Source organism: Naegleria gruberi (genome assembly GCF_000004985.1).
Source record: "Naegleria gruberi genomic scaffold NAEGRscaffold_14, whole genome shotgun sequence".
Classification (NCBI taxonomy): domain Eukaryota; phylum Heterolobosea; class Eutetramitea; order Acrasida; family Naegleriidae; genus Naegleria; species Naegleria gruberi.
The window spans coordinates 594,357-617,119 of NW_003163313.1; the positions used below are offsets into that span (position 1 = coordinate 594,357).

Here is a 22,763-nt window from a genome sequence, read left to right on the forward strand (position 1 = left end):
AGCTCTGTTTGTCTTATTGTTCTTTACAAAACCTGAAAGCATGTTATTCCAAGAGACAATATTCTTCTCTTTCATTTCGCAGAAAATAGAATAGGCAATATCTGGTTTTGAGTAATTACAATAAAATGATATTCACTCTCGAACACTTCTGGAAACCCACAAAGTTGTCTCAAAGTAAAATTCCATGTTATTTTTATCTTTCCCTTGTTTTTTTGTTTCCTTATCAATGATATCAAATCTTTACAATACTCCAAAGGTTTCATATCATTGCTTTTAGAATTGATAGCTGATATCATTGAAACTACCAAAGAAATAGAAACATCGCCTTTTTGCTTTAGGATTTCATACATTTCCAAACATTGTTCCTAATTATACCCTTCGGAAGGTTTGGGATGTTTTTTGAATTGATAAAGTGCTTGATCTAATTTTTTCTCTTCCACCAATTTCCTAACTGTTGTGTTGTATAGTGAAGAAATAGATAATGTTGTTAGATTCCGAAAGCTAATCATTTCTTTTATTCAAAAATAATTTAACCCATGTAAACAATTTGAATTCATTATTGGTGGATATTGTTTGAGAAGATTTGAAATCTAGTTCATTATTTGGAGGTAATTTTAAGGATTCAACATTTCCTAGTTTTACAATAAAAAGACTACAGCACCACAGGTTCCCAAGTTGTCTCCAACCTCAGTACTGATGTGGCTCGACGATGCTTAACTTCTCAAATCGGACGGGATGAGGTGCATTCATCGTGATATGGCCGTAGCCATTCAATACCTTAATCTGCCTCCTTTCAACAATCTCGGGAAAAGCAAAAGATTAAGTTAAATCCTTCATTCTCAATTTTAAATAAACATCAACTCTATAAAAGCATTCAATATTAACTGCCTCGACTCTTTACAATGAATATTCAAACAAACTATCTTCTTTCCATAAAAAAATAATAATATCAATTATTATTTCCAAATTCCGTAAAAAGATATGAGTCTAGACTTTTCAGTGCATTTACAATATGTGTGATTGTAAGAGAAACTACCAATTTCGTACTTCCTAAAGTTAAAATCGTTGTATTACGATATGAATCTAACTGTAAATCAGGCGGCAACAATATTGGCAATATTAAGCAACATACAAAGAATCCAAATAAATCGGTTTGAACTCTTGATAAAGTTACGGTATTGAAGAAACACAAAGGTTGTATTTCATTGCAATCAATTTCATTATCCATTAATCATATCAAAGAGTTCGATATTAAATATTTATCTAAGGAATGGGTAGTGGCTATCAGATACTACATATTTGTATAATTTTTGAATATTCTTTTTGTTAAAGGGTTTTCACGAGTTGAATCTTTTTAAGACGGTGCAGTCCAGAAGGCAATATTTTGCTACCCACCACTGATAGAGATCTTACACCACTTGCTACCAATTTGGACTTTGATTACGGTTTTGGCTAAGATCTCCGCCCGTCATCATGTTGAGAAGACAAAAACAACAAAAAGTGTTGTGTTTTACAACAACTTGAAACCTCCAAAACCAATATTCATTCACTGTATTGCTGTTAGTTTAAATAAGATATTCAAAGTATTGGTGTTGAAAGGTTAATCTTCATCCCTACCTATTGAAAACATACATTTCCGCACCAAGGTATTCCAAACCAAAACCAAGAACCGAGAAAGGTTGTTTGTTTTTGAAATTGTTCCAAGGCTTTTTCCCTGATAAATTCACTTGAACAAGCGTATCACAGTACACGCTCCAAACAACAACCAAAAAAATAATACCACCAAAACTCAGACTTTGTAGTAGCAATCAATCGCTGGGCAATATTAGTGTTGTTGGTCATCCGTTGAGACGAGAGAGGGAAACAGCAGCATCATAATTAATCTCCTTGCTAAAACTTACATAAGATTGACCATAATCTTCATCATCTTTGTATTCTACAAAATACACATTTTATCATCATCAAAAACAGTAACTTTTTGATTCTGTTATCATCATTAAATAGACCAATTTCATATTGGATATTATTGTAGAATAGTATTATATAGATAATTGTTATTAATCTATCACTTGATCCTAATTTATTTAATTTAAATCTATCAATGATGTATCAGCCAACAAAAAGTAAATACGAAACATTGCACAATCATGATGCAGTACAAGGAAACAGCAAACAATCATCAAACTTACTGCCATCACTTCAAAATTGCAATAAGAGCAAACAACCTTGTATTTGCTCAACTACAACTTCAACTTCACAAATTCAATCAAATATTTACCTCCAACAACAACCTTCCCGATCTAATGGTTATTTCAGTAATATGGACCATATGATTAATAGTAATTCATCCTATCAATTGTACAGACAACATTCCTTCTTAGATTCAGTCCTTACTTCCAACAATAACAATAATGGACTTCTCGAGCATGATAACACATTTCCAGATAATTATTCTACCAACATTCCAGGTACTGAACAAATATTAATGATATTAATGTGCAATGGTATGACCCCTGAATTCGATCAATTTAATGGTAAATTCAAAACTCCAACCTACAAGTACAGTACAAATAGATTAAGAACAGAAAATTTAAACACCAACAGTAGCAATGGTACAACACCATCCTCTTCTTCTTCCACAACACCATCCTCTAGTATATCCTCCCCTAATTGTAATGATAATCTTAAATCTCACCTTGAGAGCTCAAATACAATAACAATCATATCCAGAGAAGATATTTGCAACGTGAATGCTACTTGTAATTCTCCACAAAGAGAATCAATCTCTAGTAACAATCAACAATATCTTTCAGAATCTTCAAATAAGCTTGATGAAAACTTAACCCTTCCTCCTTCTCCATGCGTTTCAGACATTTCCGAATCGGAACAAGTTAAAATTCCAGAAGAAATAATTTTCCAACAAATGACCACCACCACTCCTACGACAGACCAAAACCTCATTCCTCACAAGATTGAATCTGTTATCCATGGTTCAACCGAATCATGTCGTATTTCTGATAGTCATGGCGAAACTACCGATGAATCCAGTGATGAAGAGGATGCTCCAAAAGCAAAATATCCAAAAAGAGAAGCAAGAGACCAACAAAAAACAATGAAACAAGACCTATCACTTGATTCTGCAGAATCATCTGGTTTTGTTGTTAAACCTACCAGGACTTACAGTTTCAGAGATGCCACTATCTATATTCTTTCTCAAATTGGTAAACCAATGACCGCAGTTGACATTACTAAGAACATATTTGATAACAAGATGGTTAAAAGCGCAGGAAAAACTCCTGAAAGAACTGTTGCAGCCATGATTTATCAAGAAATGAAAAAGAAGAAAAACACCTCTGAGTTTGCTTTATTTGGCTCTGGTCTCTTTGGTTTAAGTGCTTGGAAGAGTGATGACCACACAAGCCAAGATACTGCCAGTGTTTCCACTGACGCCTCCTTGTCATCAGTTGACAGAGCTGATAAGAAGAAAAAGGAAAAGAGGAAAAAGAGGAAACTTGCTACTAAACCAGAGAAGGAATCAGAGCTTTCAGAAGCAGAAAGTGATAATGGGATGTCCGTTTCAAAAAGAAAACCTAGAAAAATGCACAAACACAAACAAGCTTGTTCTTCTTCAAGTGAGGAAACCTCAATGACAGATTCTGAAGAAACAACAAGTAGTAAGAAGAGAAAACACAATGAATCAGAAGAAACAGCAATTATTATGACAGAGGAAGCTCTTTTCAAAACCTACATTTCCAAACTCAAAAAGAAGGATCAAACAGAATCCGATGAAGATGAATGTTTTGTTTGTAAGAATGGTGGTGATTTGATTTGTTGTGATTATAGAGGATGTAGAAAGGTTTATCATGCTTCATGTGTTGGTCTTAAAGAAGTGCCTCAAGGAGATTGGATTTGTCCTCATCACTATTGTGCAGAATGTAAAAAGAAATCATTCAGGAGCAAATCTTCTAAGAAGTGTTTCAGTTGTCCATATAGTGTTTGTGGTGAACATGGTTCTCTATTGAAAGATAAGATAGATAACGACAAGTATGTTTGCACAAAATGTAAACCAATGTGTGAGAACATTAAATAATTTATTTCACTTTACAATTTCAAATTTGATCTTATTGTTATCTGATTGTTGTTGGAATATCCCACCAATGGACATTGAGAGTGATAACAAGTCAATCACGACTTTCTCTCAGCGCAAGGAAAGAACAGTACTTATGGTAGGTACCTTCATATTACTGTGTGACAAATATCAACATTTACAGAGTTGTTCCAAACTCTTTGGACTAGCATTGCCAAAATCCGACCACCTTTCCAGTTTGACATTTAACAAACACAAAAAAAATTATGAAGAAACTCTTTTCCCGTACACCTAGCTTTCGTCCAAAATTTTCCAGTAGAATTGATAGCCATGAACAAACTGATGCTCTTGTAGGAGATGTTTATCCTGGTCCTCATACAACTAATGGTCAATCATCAATAGTTAATAGTGCACCACTTAGTTCAACTAGTACTAATTCTCTTAACTCCACCACAATCAAATATATGTTATTTGGTGGAGAACTTGATGATTCAGATCCAAACAAATTACCACAATTTATTCTTGATACCATTGATTTCCTTCTCAAATATGGTCTAGAAGTTGAGGGTATCTTTAGAGTTTCAACTCATGAGACTAGAAAAGCCGATTTGATCAACAAGATGAATGATCGATATGCTAAAGAGAAGGATCCACACAAGAATTGTACATTTACATATAATGGTACAAATAGTGATGAAGTTTATTTTGCCTCTGCTGTTTTAAAACATTACTTTAGAAGTTTACCAACTCCACTCATCAAACCACAATTTTATGAAACTTTCATGTTGACAACTAAATGTAGAGATCAGGAAAGAAAAGACATGTTAAAGAATGCTGTCAGATTGTTACCTGTTAATTATTTTACTTTATTGAAAAAGATTTCAGACCTTTGTTTTGAAATTTCAAAACACAGCTCATCAAATAAGATGACATGCGAAAATTTATCCGTCTGTTGGACTCCTAATTTATTAATGTATGTTATTCATATTATTCATTTATTATTCATTTAGTGATTCAATATGATCTCAATAATTGTAAATGAATTGATCATTCATGGATCAATAACTCTCTTCAAATTGTTAAATCAAATAGTAATAATAATATGGATTTTATGGAACAAATGAAGAGAACAGGTGATGCTCAAAATGTAATTGCAGCTCTTTTCAGAGATTGTAAACAAATCTTTGAAGACGAAGAAGAGGTACCTGTTAGAAATGTAGAAAGAAAACGATCAGCAGCTCAAACTAAGAAATTCTTTTTGGGACTCACTTCACAAACTTCTCAAGAAGGAATGGCAGTTTACAATGGAGAAAAGAATGAAAATGGAGAGAAACATGGTCGTGGTATTTTAATGTTACCAAATGGTTCAGTATTTGAAGGTGAATTTAGAAATAACAGTTATGCAAATGGTAAATTGGTTTATGTTACAGGTGAACAATACGAAGGAAAGTTTATTGATGATTTGCCAGATGATGATAATGGTGTTTTCCGTTTTGCAAACATGTCAGTTTACACTGGTCAAGTAAAGAAAGGCCAATTGACTGGAGTTGGTGAATTGAAATACAAAGATGGTGGTATTTACAAAGGATCATTTGTAAATGGAAAGAGAGAAGGAAAAGGAAGTTTTGAATTTTATGAAGGAAATCAAAAAGTTAGACATTACGATGGTGATTGGGAAAATGATTCAATGAGTGGTCAAGGTACCCTAATTAACACAACTATTCAACAAGTTTATACTGGTCAATTTAAGAATAATGTTTATCACGGACAAGGTGTTTTAATTTCTGGTTTAGAACAAAATAGATGTGAAGGTGAATTTGAGAATGGTGTTGTAAAGAATGGTTCTGGAAGTTTCACTTCACTGAATAATGAATTTATTCAATTTGAAGGATCATGGAAGAATTGTCAATTCACAGGTAAAATTAAGATTTTCAATTTCCAAACCAGATCATTAGAATTTGAAGGTGATATGATTGACTCTAGAAAGAATGGTTTCGGTAAATTAGTTTATTCAGATGGATCATATTATGAAGGTCAATTTAATAATGATGAAATGACTGGTACAGGTTCATTTGTTGATTCTGATAGAGTTTACAATGGTCAATTCGTTAAAAGTTTATTCCATGGTAAAGGAAAGTTAAAGGCAACTTTCAAATCTAAGGATTATGTTTTTGAAGGAGAATTTAGAGAACACCAACCATATAATGGTGTTGGTTCAGTTGTTGTGAGTAGAAAAACTGGAGATTATTGGGATGGTGAATTTAAGAATGGAAAGTTTAGTGGAAAGGGTCGTCTCACATTTGAAGATGCTTCTGTTTATGAAGGTAATGTTAAAAATTCACTTTGTGAAGGAAAGGGTGTTGTCACCTATCCAGATGGATCAATTTATTCTGGATCATTCTCAAATGATGAAAGACATGGTCCTGGAACACTCACTATTAAGGATGGAGATGAGAAGGATTTCATGATTGTCTCAATTAATCAAGTTTGGGATCATGGTGTTTTAGTTTCACAAGAAGAACCTCAATCACCTGCTACATTGGATGAGAAGGAATCTCTAATCTTTTCATTCCTTGACTCATTAGAGAAGGAAGAACCTCTGAGATTTGGACCACTTGTTGGTAAAGAACAACGACCTTACATCTCAACTGCCTTAACAAAAGCAAAGGAAAATCCAAATACTTCAATCTTGTATGAAATTCTCTATCAACTCTCAAAATGCAGGCGTTAACATGTTGACAATAAAAGTAAAAATCCAAACATTGTAACAATATTTCTCAATTTCAAATACTTGATGATGATTCAAATTTTCGGAAATGTTCATCCATTGATTCAAATTTTGATTTTTCAAAGTTAAAAATAAAACCAATCAAATAACAATCAAAAAAATGAATCATCAACATCTCTCAAAATTTGCTCAACCATCATCACTGATGAGAGTGTTCAGTGCTGGTACTAGAAAATGTAAAGGCTTTTCTCTTGTTCAATCATCTTCTTGGATTAATAATAGGAAATTCCAATCAAATAATATTAGACAATTTTCATCAACAAGTTTGAATAGGAATGAAAAACAAGCAAGACAAGATTTGTATTCCTATGAAGTTTATGCTCTTCCGACAGAAAGAGATTATGATAGAATGATTCCGGATAGTGTTGAAGATAAACAAACTATTGTTGATTTGAATATGGACATTAGAAATGTATTAAATTATGTTCTTTTCTTGGCTTGTGATAAATATTCAGCAGAACGTTTAAAAGGATATCAAGAACATAAATTTAGTTTTGGAAAGGATAGACTTGTTAGTATTTTACAGTTAGCTCATGATGATTCAACTAGTCATTCAGGAAAAAAGCGAAGTTTAGAAAGTATTCTGGATAAGTCAACCACTGATTATATTGATATTATTGATGCTGTAAATTCTCACGTTCAATATATTAATAGAGAATTGAACAGACTTGATTTAAGTATTTCAGAGGAATACTATTCTGGTTCACCAAAAATTTCTGCAGAGGAATCAAATACTTCTCTTGCACAATGTGAAAAGGATATTGAAAAATTGAATAGTGTTTTTAATAAGATGTATTCTATGGCTGATGTTGATCCATTGGATGATGATCTCATTGATAATGAAGCATATCACCCAATTGCATTGTATCTTAAGAATAAGATGAGAATAGTTTCTGTTAAAATGGACTTACAAAAGGACAAAGACAAGTTTAAGGATATTGAATCATTTCTCAAAATGGAACATGACAAGGATGAAGTTTTGGCTATGTGTAACAAAATTCAAGAAAGAGCTCTCCTCTATATGTCAACTCTACAATTGACAAAAGCCTATTCTGACATTACTCTATGCACTCATATTACCAAACTAGTAGTTACAAAAGATGATACCAAGAAAGATATTTTAATTACTAGAGGATTAATTACATTACAATCATTAATTTACATGTACTCACTCTTGAAGGAATATGTTGTTATCATTAATAGAAAAGTTGATTTTGATTTTACTACAGAAAATCCAAAAGATTTACATCACTTTTTTGTTGAAAATTTCAAGGTTGTTCAACCAGTTATGTTTGACAATCAAATTGTTGAACTCGATTCTCAACGTTTAGCTTCTCTAGTAGATTTGAAAAATATTTCCCTTAAACTTGCTGTTTATGCTTCTAATCAACTTGAAATGCTGAAATATGATTTAGATGGTAAGAAGTTTGAATTTTTAGATAAATACCAGAAAGATTTAGACCTCACCATGAAAGTTCTCAAATTCCAAGCAATTTATGTAGTCCTTAAAAAAGCTTTATCATTCACTCTTTGGGCAATTGCTTCTATTTGGCTCTTTAGATTTATTTCACGAAAGCTTGAAGGAGAACCACTATTCAAATAAACAATTTTAAATTAATTTAAAATTGTAGATGGAAATAAGAACCTTATTGAAATTGTAAATTGAGAATGGCGCCAAAATCATTTTAAAAAATTACGTTAATTGAGGAGAAGGAATTTATTTGATGGCTGAACAATTATTGATGAATGCAGTTGAAAAGGGAGATCTCCAACAAGTTTCAACCCTTATTGTAGAAACAAATGCTGATGTGGATTTTATTGATGAGGGAAATAGAGGATTCACTCCATGTCATTTAGCTTCGGAAAATGGTCTGATGAGTGTTTTGGAATTAATATTGACTTATAATTGTGATCCGAACATTCCAAGTAATGAACAAGTTGGATATTTGACTCCTCTCCATATTGCAACATCGAAAGGATATAAGAAAATTGTTGAGACACTTTTGAATTATTATGCAGATCCTAACATGCAAGATATTAATGGTTATACTCCTCTGCACATTGCCTGTAGGAAGGGATTTTTGGAGATTGCCAAACTCCTTCTCGCAAAAGGAGCTGATGTTGAGATAAAAGATGAGCAAGGTAAAACACCTTATTATTGGGCACAAGAATACAAACATGATGAGATTTTACCATTCCTTGAAGTGTTTGCTTTCAGTTCAATGAAAGATCTTCCACCAATGCCTCTCGATCCTGCCACAGAAGCAAAAGCAAGAGAAAAGCTCGCTCTCTACGACTATACTAAACATCATGATTCTACCAAGGTTACAATTCATGTCATTAAGAAACAAGATACAACCAAAACGAAAAAGAAAACAACTAAGAAAAAGAAGAAATAAGGAGTTTTTCTTCATATTATCAAATTGTTTGATCAACTGAATTATTCCTGAATCGGATATCTGTTTGAGTTTCTATTCAAGAAGCAGTAGGGACCAAATAATTAGCGGAGTTAATCATAAGGAGTTCGTTAAGAATTGTAATTTGAAAAGAAAAAAAAAATGAAGAGAGTCTTATTGGTAGCTACCATTTTGGCTGTTCTCGCTGTTTCTGTCTTTGCCAAGACAATCACAGTCTCACTCAACAAGAAGGTTTTGGATCATTCTGATTCCAATGCTGTTGCTTGGTTCAACAATATCCGTATTGCTCAAATGACCAAGGTTGGTGCTGTTCCTAACAGACCATACTTGAAGACTGGTGCTTCTCCAGTTGTTCCATTGAACGATTTCTCTGATACTCAAGTATGTATTTTCATCAAGTATTGTTCTCTATAATTCCGTTATTTTTCCTGTTATTATTTTGTGTTAAAATTGATTTTTGGTGATCGATGTTAATTTATATTTGATTTGATGATGACAATTAATAACAGTACTATGGTTTTGTCAGTCTTGGTACTCCACAACAAAATTTCAAGGTTATTTTCGATACTGGTTCTTCCAACGTTTGGGTTCCATCTGAAAGTTGTTGGTCTATCACTTGTTTGTTGCACAACAGATACGATCACACCAAGTCCTCAACTTATGTTGCCAATGGTCAAAAGTTCAACATTACCTATGGTAGTGGTGGTGTTAACGGATTCTTATCTCAAGATGCTCTCTCTTGTGGTGGTATTCCAGTTAAGGGACAAGTTTTCGGTGAAGTTATGAGTGAACAAGGATTGGCTTTCTTGTTCGGTAAGTCTGACGGTATTGTTGGTATGGCTTTCCCATCTATTTCTGTTGATGGTGTTACTCCAATGTTCAACAATATGATGAATCAAAAGTTGGTTGACAAGAATTTGTTCTCATTCTACTTGTCAAAGACTTCTGGTAGTACTGCAAGTGCTATGATTTTGGGTGGTATTGATACTAAGTATTATACTGGTCCATTGACCTATGTTCCATTGGCCAATAGAACTTATTGGGCTATTAGAATCAACGATGTTGGTGTTGGTGGTGACTACAAGGGTGTCTGTCCTCCAGGTGGTTGTCTTGCTGCTGTTGATACTGGTACTTCCCTCATTGCTGGTCCAGCTTTGAAGATTGGTCCTATTATTGAATCTTTGAACATTGCTAAGGATTGTTCCAACATTGATTCTAATCCTGATGTTACTTTCAAGATTGGTGGTGTTGAATATACTTTGAAGCCAAGAGACTATGTCTTGAAGATGACTCAATTCGGTCAATCTGAATGTATTGCCGGATTCATGCCATTGGCTTTGCCACCTCAATTTGGTGACTTCTGGATTCTTGGTGACGTTTTCATTTCCACTTATTACACTGTTTTTGACTATGATGGAAGCCGTGTTGGTTTCGCCAAGGCCAATCAAAACTTGTAAATAAATTAACACAAGTTCTTTAATATTGTACCCTCAATAACTTTACACATTTAATCGGTTTAATGATTTGATTTGAATTTTGATTTGTTCTCCTTTTGAACAATCATTGTCAGTTGTAAAACTGGTTAGCTGATTAAAGAGACGATGAACTTTAAATAAAAAAATGTGGAAAGGTTGGAATGATCTTGTGGGCACAGTGACTGGTGGAAATCATCACACCTCTACGGAAAATAGTGAAGAAAGTGAGGCATCAAATGAAGCAACAAATAATTCCTCCTCCGTACCATCATCAGAATATTACACCAAAGATGATTTTGAATTGATCAATAATAAGGAAGATGCAGAAATACATTTAGTTATTTTAATTGCAGGAATGGGTGCTAGAAAGGGACATTACCTTTCCGATTCACTTCTTGTTCCTTTTGGTAAATGGTTTGATATTAACAAGTGTCAACAAGCAATGAAAGAAGAAGTTTCCAATTGTTTCAAATCTTATGCAAATGATCAGGTTAAAAAGAGATCTCCTCATATTTTGATTCGATCAATTGATTATTGTTCAACTGTTAGAGAAGAAGGAGGTTATAATGAAAAATTGAATCTTATTTCAATGAAATCAGGTGTTCAATTCCTTCGTTTAATTGCCAATGAATCAATGATTGATGTTTTAATGTATAATAGTGAAAAAATCAAACAACAAATGCAAACTGTAAGTGTCAGGAATTGTTGAAAATTATATTGATGAATTACATTACAGACTGCTGTCAAACAAATTAATGAAATATTTGAGGAATTTAAGGATGTTCCAATCAAATCAGTTTCATTTGTTGGACATTCACTTGGTTCTGTTCTTGCCTTTGATATTCTTTATCAACATCAAGAATCTGGAAATACTCTTTTAAAGATGAATCCTAATAGATGCTTTTTAGTTGGAAGTCCACTTGGTTTGTTTTTGACAATGTCAGTTCAAACAACCAACCAATATTTAGAAGCATTCCATTGTGTTAATCCTCAAACAAATAAGAAACAATTATTGAAGGAAATTGATGTTTATCACTTGTACCATCCTTATGACCCTGTTGCTTATAGATTGGATCCTCATTTAGATTCTAGATTTGGAAAACATGATCCTCATAGCTGTATGTTGTTATTTCACATTCTGATTTGTTAATTATTCAATAGTGGAGTATTTTGCTAGAAGATTTAATCCAAATCATTATGTCAATCAATTCAATAACTATGTAAGTAACACTTTAAAATAGATTATTCGAAACAATTTTCATTAGAAAGCTAAGATATTTGGAAATCAAGAAAAGATTGATGAAGAATTAAGTGAACTCCTTAAACAATATGAAATGTATGTTAATTTTGAGAATAATTTATCTAACTTTCTTTATAGTATTGATTATTGCCTTCCAGTAAACTCTGAGCTTGTTATTAATGAGTATTTGAGTGCTGGTGATGTACATTTGAAATATTGGAACAATACTGAAGTTATTTGTTTCATTTTAGAGAAAATGAATTTGATTTCTGCCAACAAATCTGAATAAAATCCGCCAGCTATTTTGTACATCAGCTTCCTAGTTGTATTTACTTTTCAGTCTACTTTTTTGATCGTTTTTCTGACATTACTCCCAATCTATAACCAAGAAGTAAAAGTAAAAAGTGTTCATCAGCTTTGATGTTATTCTTTGCATCAATAAAGAGCTGACGAATTTCATCATCTGTTCTACACATTTCAGCGAGCATTGAAGAGTAATGTTGAAGGGAACTATTAGTAAATGAGATACATTGCTCATTTTGATTTTGAGGAGGTGGTGGAGGTGGTGGATTATTAGTTAAATTAGTTGTGGTTGGATGGGAGGTAGATTCTGAAAGGAATGAAGATTTGGAATTAACATTAAAACCAAACGAAGATGGTAAATTTTGTGTTCTTTCTTCTTTTTCTGCGAACACTGGAAGGTGATTACTTGTCGGTTCATCTCCTCCCAAATTCGAAAGTGATGGAAGTACTAAAAATCCTGATTGACTATTATCAAAAAGAAAAGATCCTCCACTGTTGGTATTATCCAAAAAACTCTTTTTCAAAAATGAAAAATTACTATTACTGGCATCGTTATTCATTCCATGATCTAACAGGGACGATTCATGCTCCTTTTCCACATGAGAATTATGCAACTCATAAATTGAAGGTATCGAATTTGAGTGGGCATTTGAGTGAAAATTCCAATTATTAAAACCTATTGAATTACTTCTCGAACTACAACTTTGTTCCATTGAATTACTATTGGATTGTTGTGTATGATGTTTAACTTCATTGAGGTTGTTGAGGTTATTGTTATTGAGATTTTCACTTATTACCTCAACGTTCTTAACACTAACGGTTTCAGGTGTTTCTTCCTTAACAGGAGAAGTTTCAATATTAGATGTAGTGCTCTTCTTCTTTTTCTTTCCAGTTTTCTGAGTTGTTTCTTGAGGTGTTGGTTCTGTTACCTCTTTTGTTTCTTTTATTTCTGGTGTTTCTTTTGGAGGAGGCAACAGTTCATCTCCTTTTTTAATTTGTAATCTGTACTTTTGAAGGTGACTCTTAATATGATCAGTCTGTTAGAAAAATTGATTTGTTAAATTGTTAAATTAACTCTTTTGAAATACATACCGTTACACGAGAAACACCCATTAAATTCTTGATTGCTTTAGGGGCAGCATTATCAAGTCCCAACACAGAAACAGCTTCCACAAATGATTGATGTAATTCATTGGTCCATGATAATCTTTGTTTTTTGTTTTTAGCCTGAAGATCTTCAGAATCACCCGATGAAACAGAAGGAGAAACTGTTGCTTCAACTGTTCTCTTTTTCTTATCATCGGATGATGATAATTGATCATAAGAGGAGTTGGGTAGTGATTTTGATTTTCTCTTTGTTTTAGATTCCTTCTTATTTGACTTTGTAGAGTTATTGTTATTTATATTATTACTCACAATACTATTGGTACTAGTGCTTGTTTGTTGTTGTTGTTGTTGAAGGCTACTGGAAGAGGAGGTAGTACTCATTGATGACGAGGCTCCTCCATATGAATCAGAGTTATTATTATTCATCATATTCATATTATTATTATTATTATTATTGAGTACATTATTAGTAGCTACCACTCCTACAACTCCTTGGTGATGCTGATGATGAGCTGACTGATGTTGGTGCTGCACTTGTTGTGAGGAGATTGTTTGTTGCGGAACAAGCAGAGGTGGTTTTTGCATTTTTTGTTCTAATTTGTACAACAAGCTTCATGCTAAAGCTTTGGGAATGAAGACTGAACATATATTGGTGAAAGAGGTCATTGATCAAACAAATACGTTACGTTAAGTCACTACACACGATGTCTATTGACTTTGTATTGGTAGTGAGCTTTTTATTCGGAGAGGTTACTCCTTTTGAGAAGAAAGAGCTTATTGGAGTGATTGTGGCAGGGAAATAACTTGAAGGATTGTAGTATTTTAACAAGGGTGAAAATTATTTGATATTCCAATATAGTTCTGTAAGGACTATGGAGATAACGGTTTATAAAAATTTTTAGAATCGCAATACTTACTTTTGGTTGAGAATAAAGGTCCTAAAAGGATGAATTTGAGAATCTGTAGTATTGGAAGAAGGAAAATCCACACTCTGTTGTTCAAACCTATCAGGATTGAATTGATTTGATTGTTTTCCCCAAACTCTAATATCTGAATTCAATAAATTAAAAAGAATGAGAAGTTTTGAACTCTTTGGAATATTGTAATGACTTCTACTAGTATTTGGAAGAGGTTTTCCACTTCCAACTCTACAACTTTCCAAAGCTTCACCTGCATATGTAAATACTGGTGCTGCCAACCTGAATGTTTCTTGCACAACTCTGTTGCAATATTTAAATTTGTATTTAAAAGTTCTGAATAGGACAGTCTTGTCCTCTCTTTGAGAGAAATTCTCGTCAACTTCTTGTTGGACTAATTGTTGATACTCAGGATTTAGAGATAAGTAATGAAGAGCTCGTGTCACATATAATAAAACATGTTCTTGTCCGTCACAAAATGCTCTACTATTAGCTGGCAGTTGTAATTTACAAATGGATGGGATTGGAAGAGGTAGATTAATAGTTGATTCTTTCTTGTTTTTAGATGATCTCTTGAACATGGGTAATAGTGTTCTCTTAGGTTGAAGTAGTGAAATACTCCTACTAAGGCAGGATTTCAATAATTTCATTAAAATATTCTTTTGTTGATTGGATGATTCAAAACTAGTCAAATTCGATGTGGGACTGATTTTTGTGGAATTATCTGGGGACTCTGGCTTGCATACTGCCTCTGTAATATTAGAAAGCAATGAAGAGAGGTAATCATCAATATTAACGGACACAAATTTTTGTGAATGTCTTTGTTCTTCGAGAACAAGACTCTCCATGCTCGATGTTACCTCTTCATTGAATAACTCCATCCAGGATGTAGTAAGTTGAGTTAAATTTTCATTCAAAATTTTCTCAAAGTTGTTTGGATCCAAAGTATTTAAAATATCTTCTTCATCCAATGATTCTAATCCATTATGAAATTTGGTAGAGATTAGATTCATATTAGTGACATGCCTATCCCTACAGTCACTAAAATTATGTTTGAGTTTTGGATTATTAACAATCTCAAAATATGTATTGGAATCACTATTGCGCTTGTTAATAAAATTGTGCTGAAATATTAACATACCTAGTTATTAAATAATTATCAAGAAATAAACTAAGTCTCCACATACTACAACCAAACATTTGAGATTTCAATATTTGATATTTTGGAAAGAGGAACACATTGTCCAATTTTTGTTGATAGTCCCAAGCAAATTTACAATTCTTGCAGGGATAATATCCCACACAATCATTCAGCAATTTTGTCATCCAAATCTTGCACCAATAACAAGAGCAAGATTGATAACTTGGATCTTCCATTGAAAGGAATGTAGCCATATTATTTTGTCTTCTTTTGTACTTATTTTGCAAGCTGTTAAGAAAAGAAGTAGAACTCATAGCTCGTGTTAAACTTGGCTTATTGGCATCATTATTGTAGATAACAACACCTTCATCAGGATTAAATTGATAACTATGTTTTTGATATTTAAAAAGAGGTGAATCATCTTCTTCGTTACTACTTGTACTACTACTATCAGATGATGAGGTCGGAGATGATGGATGGTAATTATTTGGTTGAACATTTGCAGGATCATAATTTTGGGAAGGAATATTATTGGGAGTTGGAGGTATTTGATTATTACTAGCATCTTCGTTATGATACAAATCAATATTGGAAATATTTGAAAAATAGGGCCTGTTGAAAAATCGTAAGGTAAAATAGTGGAAATGTGAATAGCCTGGCAGATGCGTAGCTTTACTAATAGTTCTCACATGTTTTCCATAAATATAAACAATTATAAGAGCCAATATGTTCAATAGAACAAAACAGGCTGCAACAAAAACCAACATTTCGGTTTTGGTACAATCTATTACTATATAATATTATTGTTTTTGGTCTTGAAAATATTCATTCAAAAACTATCTACTCTAAAATCAGAGAAGTGTGATGATGAAATGTACACGAGAGAAGAAAGATGAAAATCCCAAGAGAGAATATTCTTCAAATTTTTTCTTCTTTCCGGAATGTTGAAAGGTGCGCGAAATGTTTTGCCCAAAAGCTTGCAAGAAAAAGTCCATGATTGAATTCGAGTGCAAGCAGCTCAACACACCGTAATTGCTGTTTATTGTCATCTTTGCAAAATGATAGAGTTTATGTAACATTGTAGGATTGTTAAAGAAGGTGATGGTCATAGATGTTGGTGTTGGGTAAATGTGTTGAAAAATCCAACCATTGTGAATTTCACAATTCCTAATGTCAAAAAGTTAACAACGGAAAGTGGTGACCGTTTGCAACCTTAATCATCACTCATGTGTCATACTTGAAGAGTTTTAAATTACTGCTCACAAGGAAATTGTAAAGCTAACTTGAAATTAAGGGAAAAAAACTGTAGTTCTTATCTTTGCTCTAATTTCATCACCAAATATTGAATAAACGAATATGGATCTGACTCCTTTCGTAACATCCCATTTGCATAAAAAAAACCATTAAACCAATAAATCTGCTGATTGATCTATTCGGTCGGAAACTGAATTCATTGCTAATATATCTTCATAGAAACCATCAGTTATTACGCCTCATTCAACAGTTGATTATGTAGGTTGAGTATGGTGGGTAAAATAATATGAGTTCATATCGAGGCAAATTGAAGTGTCTTTTTGCTTGGATTCGGAGAATCACAGAACAAAACCATCACCGAATTGAAACAAAGCTTACAAAAAAAAAATGAGAGCATCATCACACTTGCTTAAACAACACTGCTCCTCCAAACGAGCATCAGGTAAAAAACTGTTGAGTAATACTGTTGCTTCTGTACTTGGTACAACAGCAAATGGCAGAGCCTTGTCAAGTACCATTGTATCATCATCAATCAAGAATAATTTATTTGCCAACAAGAATAATTTATATAACAAACCAAATCATTCCAAGAGAAGCTTTTCGACAAGTTTATTGTCCAGAAATGAAGAATCTATGGAAGAAGAACCAATCGAAAGAGAAGTTATGGAATATGACGTTGTAATTGTTGGTGCAGGTCCATCTGGTTTATCTTGTGCAATTAAATTAAAACAATTGGCACAAGAATCGGGAAGTGATATTAGTGTATGTGTTTTGGAAAAGGGACAAGAAGTTGGATCTCATCTCTTATCAGGTGCATGTATGGAAACACATTCACTTGAAGAATTATTCCCAAATTTCAGAGAACTTGATGTACCTTTCTATACACCTGCCACAAAGGATAGAATGTTGTTTTTGACAGAGAAGAGAGCATTACCTTTACCAACAATTTCCGAAATGAATAATCATGGTAATTACATTGTTAGTTTGGGTCAAATTGCCAAATGGTTATCTGAACAAGCAGAAGCTTTAGGAGTTGATATTTTACCAGGTTTTTCTGCTGATCAAGTCGTTTATGCTGATGAAAATAATGATAGAGTCATTGGTGTCATCACAAAGGATGTTGGTATCGGAAAGGATGGAAAGAGAAAGGACAATTTTGAACCAGGTATTATGCTTCAAGCAAGACAAACAATTTTCTCTGAAGGATGTAGAGGATCACTCACTAAAACTCTTTATGCCAATCAGAAATTTAAATTGAGAGAAAATTGCACACCACAAACTTTTGCTCTCGGAGTTAAAGAATTATGGGAATTTCCAGAAGATCACCCAACATTTGACAAGGGACTTATTACACACAGTGTTGGTTATCCATTAGATGCTCACACTTATGGTGGTTCATTCATGTATCATTTCAATGCTGATGGTGCCAATAGAGTTGCTCTTGGTTTAGTTACTGCATTAGATTATGAAAATCCAACTCTCAGTCCATATAATGAATTCCAAAAACTTAAACATCATCCAGAATTTAAGAAAGTTCTCGAAGGTGGTAAATGCATTTCATATGGAGCTAGAACTCTCGTTGAAGGTGGTATTCAAGCTCTTCCAAAACTTTCATTCCCAGGTGGTGTTTTAATTGGTGATACTGCTGGTTTCTTGAACGTTCCAAAGATCAAGGGTATTCACACAGCCATGAAATCTGGTATTTTGGGAGCTGAAAGTGTTTTTGAAGCTCTTACAAAGGATCAAGTTGAAGCAAGTACATTCCAAGAAAGATTCAAGAGTTCTTGGTTATACAACGAACTCTACAAGGAAAGAAATATTAGATCCTATTTCAAATATGGTCTCTATCCTGGTCTTTTATTGGCTGGTGTTGATTCAATTGTTTTTCGTGGAAAGACACCATGGACTGTCAAGATGGAAACTTTAGATAATGAACATACCAAACCAATTTCTGAAGTGAAAAAGATTGAATATCCAAAACCAGATGGTGTTATCAGTTTCGATTTGTTGACTAATCTCCAACGTTCTGGAACCAACCATAATCACGATCAACCAGCTCACTTAAAGTTGAAGGATGATTCCATACCTGTAAATGTTAACCTCAAAGTTTATGGTGGTCCTGAACAATACTTCTGTCCTGCCCGTGTGTATGAATTTATTCCAGATGAACAAGGAAATCAAAAGCTCAAGATTAATGCCCAAAATTGTCTCCACTGTAAGGCATGTGACATTAAGGATCCAAAGCAAAATATTAACTGGACTGTCCCTGAAGGTACTGGAGGTCCATCCTATCTTATTATGTAAATTTTTGTTAATTAAATATTTATTTATGGTGTTTTTGTAAAGAAGATGATTTTAATTTTGCAAATGCTTTCAAAACATTTCGTTCCTTTTGATTATTGTTGATACAAGGAGAGGATGTGTTCAATTGTTCAAGTTGCTTAGAATGAAACACCAATTGTATCTTCTCCATCATTTGAATGCAAGCAGATGACTCGACAATTTGCCCTAATTTACAATGACAATTCATCTTTAATTGATAAAGTGAATTCAACTCGATCAAATCAACTTGTGGGATGTTATTAATTGGCTCAGAGTTGCTACAAAATAATTGAATTAATTTTTGATATCCTATTAATGCATTCGAATACTCCTCTAATTCTAAACATTTATCTGAATAGTTTCTTACAATTAAAATCAATTCATTCCTATTGTGTTTATGTTCCTCCTTCTCCATCACATCAATTAATATTCTCATTATCAACAAGGCTTTATGAATCATTCCAACACTATTGTAAAGCCTAACCTGATATTTGAGCGCTTCCTTCTTATCATAAACATGATTCGATTTTTGAGCAATCCTTTCAATACTATTCTCATCTAAGGCTAATTCCTCAATACTTAAATACTGTCCATCGAATAAGCTTTCCATTAATTGTTGTTCCATTATTTTTTGTTGTATTCAAGGGTAAGCTCTCCATCAAAATATAAGCTTGCGTAATTGTGATCTATTTTTGTCTTTTAATTGAAAAACAATAGATAAAAAAATGAGTATTCTCGAATATAATGGAGCCGGTATTGTCGCCATGACTGGCAAGAATTGTGTGGCCATCGCTGCCGATACAAGATATGGTATTCGTCAACAAACTGTAGGAACTGATATGCAAAAGATTTTCAAGATTCACGATAAATTGTTTATTGGATTGAACGGATTGGCTACTGATGTTCAAACTGTTAATGAAAAACTGAAATTTAGAATGAACATGTACAATCTTAAGGAAGAAAGAGACATCAAACCAAGTAGTTTTGCCAATCTCATGTCTAATATTCTCTATGAAAAGAGGTATGTAATTTTCCCGATCAAAATATTCTTACAATCTCATCGTCATCATATTGATAACAATAATACTATTAATACAATAGATTTGGACCTTGGTTTATTGAACCAGTTATTGCAGGACTTGAAGGACCAGAAAATAAGCCATTTATTTGCGCTCAAGATTTGATCGGAGCTCCTTGTTTTACTGATAACTTTGTTGTTTCTGGTACTTGTAGTGAAGCTTTATACGGAATGTGTGAATCTTTGTATAAACCAGATATGGAACCAGAAGATCTCTTTGAAGTTATTTCACAATGTCTTTTGGCTGCTGTTGATAGAGATTGTATTTCTGGTTGGGGTGCTGTTGTTCATGTAATCACTCCAGATAGTATCACAACCAAGAGACTGAAGGTCAGACAAGATTAATTGCCTTTCATTCATTGTACACTTAACATGTCATTGTAAATTTAATACCTCATAAAACTATTTAACTTTCTAATAATGTTGTAACTTGATAGTAGTTCCATGTGTTCGTGGTTATTGCATTATCCAGCATAAGACAGTCTAATCCAATTTTTAAAAAATGCTCAAACCAACATCCCTATCGTTGGTATTAATGGTTATTTTGGCCATCCTTTCGGTTTTTGTTGGAGCAGACGAAGTTACACATAAAGTATGTTCTCCTGATTATAGTAAATTTATACTGAATAACAAAAATAATAATTTAAAACTTTGTAATGATTAACTGTCGTTAGTATGAAGTTGGAGATAATGTTGTTTTGTGGGCAAATCACGTAGGACCACATTACAATCCTTTGGAAACATATCCTTATTATGAATCACATGTTCCTGTCTGTAAACCAAATGATCCTACACATGGAGATTTTAAATTGGAATATAAATCACTTTCTCTCGGAGAAGCTTTACAAGGACAAGATCTTGTTAAAGTTTACGGAATTGAAACAATTTTCAGAAGTATGTTTTAATTAATATTGTATTGTGTTCGAACAAGTGTTTAGAGAATACACCAATCACTCGTTTATGTAAATTGCCAATCACTAAGAAGGAAATTGATCAATATATTTATGCAATTGATAATCAATATTGGTATCAATATTACTTGGATGGTATGTAATTTTTAATCATCATAATATTAAATAATAATAATTCAAGATCTTCCAATGTGGGCCATGATTGGAGGTTACGCCTTGTCAAAGAAGGGAGATACTGTAGAAAAAGTACCTTTTGTTTATACACATCAAATCTTTAATTTGGAATGGAATGAGGATCGTATTGTTAGTGTAAATTTAACTTCTAGTAGAAGAAAGCCTCTTTTGGATAACACACAAGAAATTACTTTCACTTACGAAGTTAATTGGAATAATAATCCTAATATTAATTTTGAGAAACGTTTTGATCTCTACCTTGAACTCAACTTTTTCCAACACAAGATTCACTGGTTCTCAATCATTAATAGTTTCATGATGGTTTTATTCTTGAGTGCTGTAGTTTTTATGATTTTAATCAGAACTCTCTACAAAGATCTAGCTGCTCTTGAAAAACATGCCAAATCTAAAACTGGTGGAGATATGGAAATTGGAACAGAAAATGATAGTGAGTTTGATATTATTGGAAGTGGAGACTCTTCTGATAGTGGTCCTTGGAAAATGTTACATGGTGATGTATTCCGTAAGCCAGCAAACCTTACATTATTCTGTGCAATTCTTGGTACTGGTCTTCAATTATTATTCTTGGCATTTTATTTGATTCTTCTCTCTATTATCAATACTTGGTATGATACTCGTGGAGCTTTGTTGAGAGCTTTCATTTTCACATACTGTATTACAAGCTTTGTTGGTGGTTATTTCAGTGGACATTTCTACCTCAAATGGAAGGGAACTGGAGATAGATGGATTAGAACAGCTCTCTGGACAGCTTGTATTTTCCCATTCACTGTATTTATTACATCCATATTATTGAATTTCTTGGCTATTTCATATAATGCTTTGATTGCCATGCCATTCACTACCATGCTTACTGTTTTTGTTATGTGGTTGTTCATTACTCTTCCACTAACATTTATTGGTACAATCTTTGGCAGAAACTTCCCTTCAAAGAATGTTGGTAAATCAAGTCAATTCCCATGCCAAGTCAATCAATTCCCAAGACCAATTCCAACTAAGCCATGGTATTTCAGAACATTTAGCATGTTTATTTTTGCTGGTATTTTACCATTCGGAAGTATCTTTATTGAACTCTATTTCGTATTTACTTCATTCTGGAATTACAAGTTTTACTATGTTTATGGATTCCTTTTATTGGTATTTGCAATTCTAGTTGTAGTTATTGGTTGTGTTTCAGTTGTTACAACATTCTTCCTTTTGAATAGTGAAGATTGGAGATGGGTGTGGCACTCAATGATTGTTGGTTTCAGTACTTCATTCTACATTTTCCTCTACTCAATTTACTTCTTTAATACCAAGACAAGAATGAGAGGCTTCTTCCAGATAGTTTTCTACTATGGTATTACGTTCATGTTTTGTGTGGGTATGGCATTCCTGTGTGGTGCTATTGCCTTCTCTGCCACCTATGTCTTTGTTAAACGAATTTACAAGGACATTAAAGTTGATTAATCAATTTTTTCACACACAAAAGTACTCTAGAGTGACTAAATTAAATATTTAAATAGATTGAAACTCTTCAACCCTCACAGCT

At 33.1% G+C, this 22,763-nt stretch overlaps 9 protein-coding genes across 9 annotated transcripts; 8 read left to right on the plus strand and 1 right to left on the minus strand.

Annotated features, from left to right (window-relative positions):
• Positions 1-5,384: 5,384 nt before the first annotated feature.
• Positions 5,385-6,608, plus strand: NAEGRDRAFT_2572 (uncharacterized protein; the record flags this gene model as incomplete). The annotated part of the gene is made up of 2 exons (XM_002679209.1): positions 5,385-5,861; positions 6,015-6,608. Coding segments are annotated over 2 exons (1,071 nt in total), but the record flags the coding sequence as incomplete, so codon positions are not given.
• A 367-nt stretch (positions 6,609-6,975) lies between these two features.
• NAEGRDRAFT_65529 (uncharacterized protein) lies at positions 6,976-8,478 on the plus strand (the record flags this gene model as incomplete). Its single annotated transcript, XM_002679210.1, has 1 exon — positions 6,976-8,478. One exon carries the CDS (start codon positions 6,976-6,978, stop codon positions 8,476-8,478), a length of 1,503 nt encoding a protein of 500 aa, XP_002679256.1.
• Positions 8,479-8,588: 110 nt separating this feature from the next.
• Positions 8,589-9,300, plus strand: NAEGRDRAFT_79097 (ankyrin-repeat-containing protein). The gene has a single exon (XM_002679211.1). The coding sequence runs from the start codon at positions 8,600-8,602 to the stop codon at positions 9,272-9,274; it is 675 nt and encodes a 224-aa protein (XP_002679257.1). The 5' UTR covers positions 8,589-8,599; the 3' UTR covers positions 9,275-9,300.
• Positions 9,301-9,798: 498 nt separating this feature from the next.
• Positions 9,799-10,749, plus strand: NAEGRDRAFT_32195 (uncharacterized protein; the record flags this gene model as incomplete). Its single annotated transcript, XM_002679212.1, has 1 exon — positions 9,799-10,749. A coding segment is annotated over one exon (951 nt), but the record flags the coding sequence as incomplete, so codon positions are not given.
• Positions 10,750-10,912: 163 nt separating this feature from the next.
• On the plus strand, positions 10,913-12,328 carry NAEGRDRAFT_79099 (DHDD domain-containing protein; the record flags this gene model as incomplete). Its single annotated transcript, XM_002679213.1, has 5 exons — positions 10,913-11,455; positions 11,504-11,885; positions 11,929-11,987; positions 12,033-12,103; positions 12,146-12,328. The coding sequence occupies 5 exons, from the start codon at positions 10,913-10,915 to the stop codon at positions 12,294-12,296; spliced, it is 1,206 nt and encodes a 401-aa protein (XP_002679259.1). The 3' UTR covers positions 12,297-12,328.
• A 20-nt stretch (positions 12,329-12,348) lies between these two features.
• Positions 12,349-16,367, minus strand: NAEGRDRAFT_57540 (myb DNA-binding domain-containing protein; the record flags this gene model as incomplete). Its single annotated transcript, XM_002679327.1, has 4 exons — positions 15,476-16,367; positions 14,335-15,432; positions 13,403-13,775; positions 12,349-13,347 (listed from the first exon to the last, which is right to left on the minus strand). The coding sequence occupies exons 1-4, from the start codon at positions 16,240-16,242 to the stop codon at positions 12,349-12,351; spliced, it is 3,237 nt and encodes a 1,078-aa protein (XP_002679373.1). The 5' UTR covers positions 16,243-16,367.
• Positions 16,368-17,116: 749 nt separating this feature from the next.
• NAEGRDRAFT_79101 (electron transfer flavoprotein-ubiquinone oxidoreductase) lies at positions 17,117-19,074 on the plus strand (the record flags this gene model as incomplete). Its single annotated transcript, XM_002679214.1, has 1 exon — positions 17,117-19,074. One exon carries the CDS (start codon positions 17,117-17,119, stop codon positions 19,031-19,033), a length of 1,917 nt encoding a protein of 638 aa, XP_002679260.1. The 3' UTR covers positions 19,034-19,074.
• Positions 19,075-19,776: 702 nt separating this feature from the next.
• On the plus strand, positions 19,777-20,550 carry NAEGRDRAFT_38542 (uncharacterized protein; the record flags this gene model as incomplete). The annotated part of the gene is made up of 2 exons (XM_002679215.1): positions 19,777-20,072; positions 20,153-20,550. The coding sequence occupies 2 exons, from the start codon at positions 19,777-19,779 to the stop codon at positions 20,472-20,474; spliced, it is 618 nt and encodes a 205-aa protein (XP_002679261.1). The 3' UTR covers positions 20,475-20,550.
• Positions 20,551-20,631: 81 nt separating this feature from the next.
• On the plus strand, positions 20,632-22,681 carry NAEGRDRAFT_32259 (uncharacterized protein; the record flags this gene model as incomplete). The annotated part of the gene is made up of 4 exons (XM_002679216.1): positions 20,632-20,721; positions 20,804-21,023; positions 21,068-21,175; positions 21,222-22,681. 4 exons carry the CDS (start codon positions 20,632-20,634, stop codon positions 22,679-22,681), a joined length of 1,878 nt encoding a protein of 625 aa, XP_002679262.1.
• Between the last annotated feature and the right edge of the window lie 82 nt (positions 22,682-22,763).

Coding starts and splice junctions, on each gene's coding strand:
- NAEGRDRAFT_79097 (XM_002679211.1), top strand. CDS start 8,600: ATGGCTGAACAATTATTGATGAATGCAGTTGAAAAGGGAGATCTCCAA.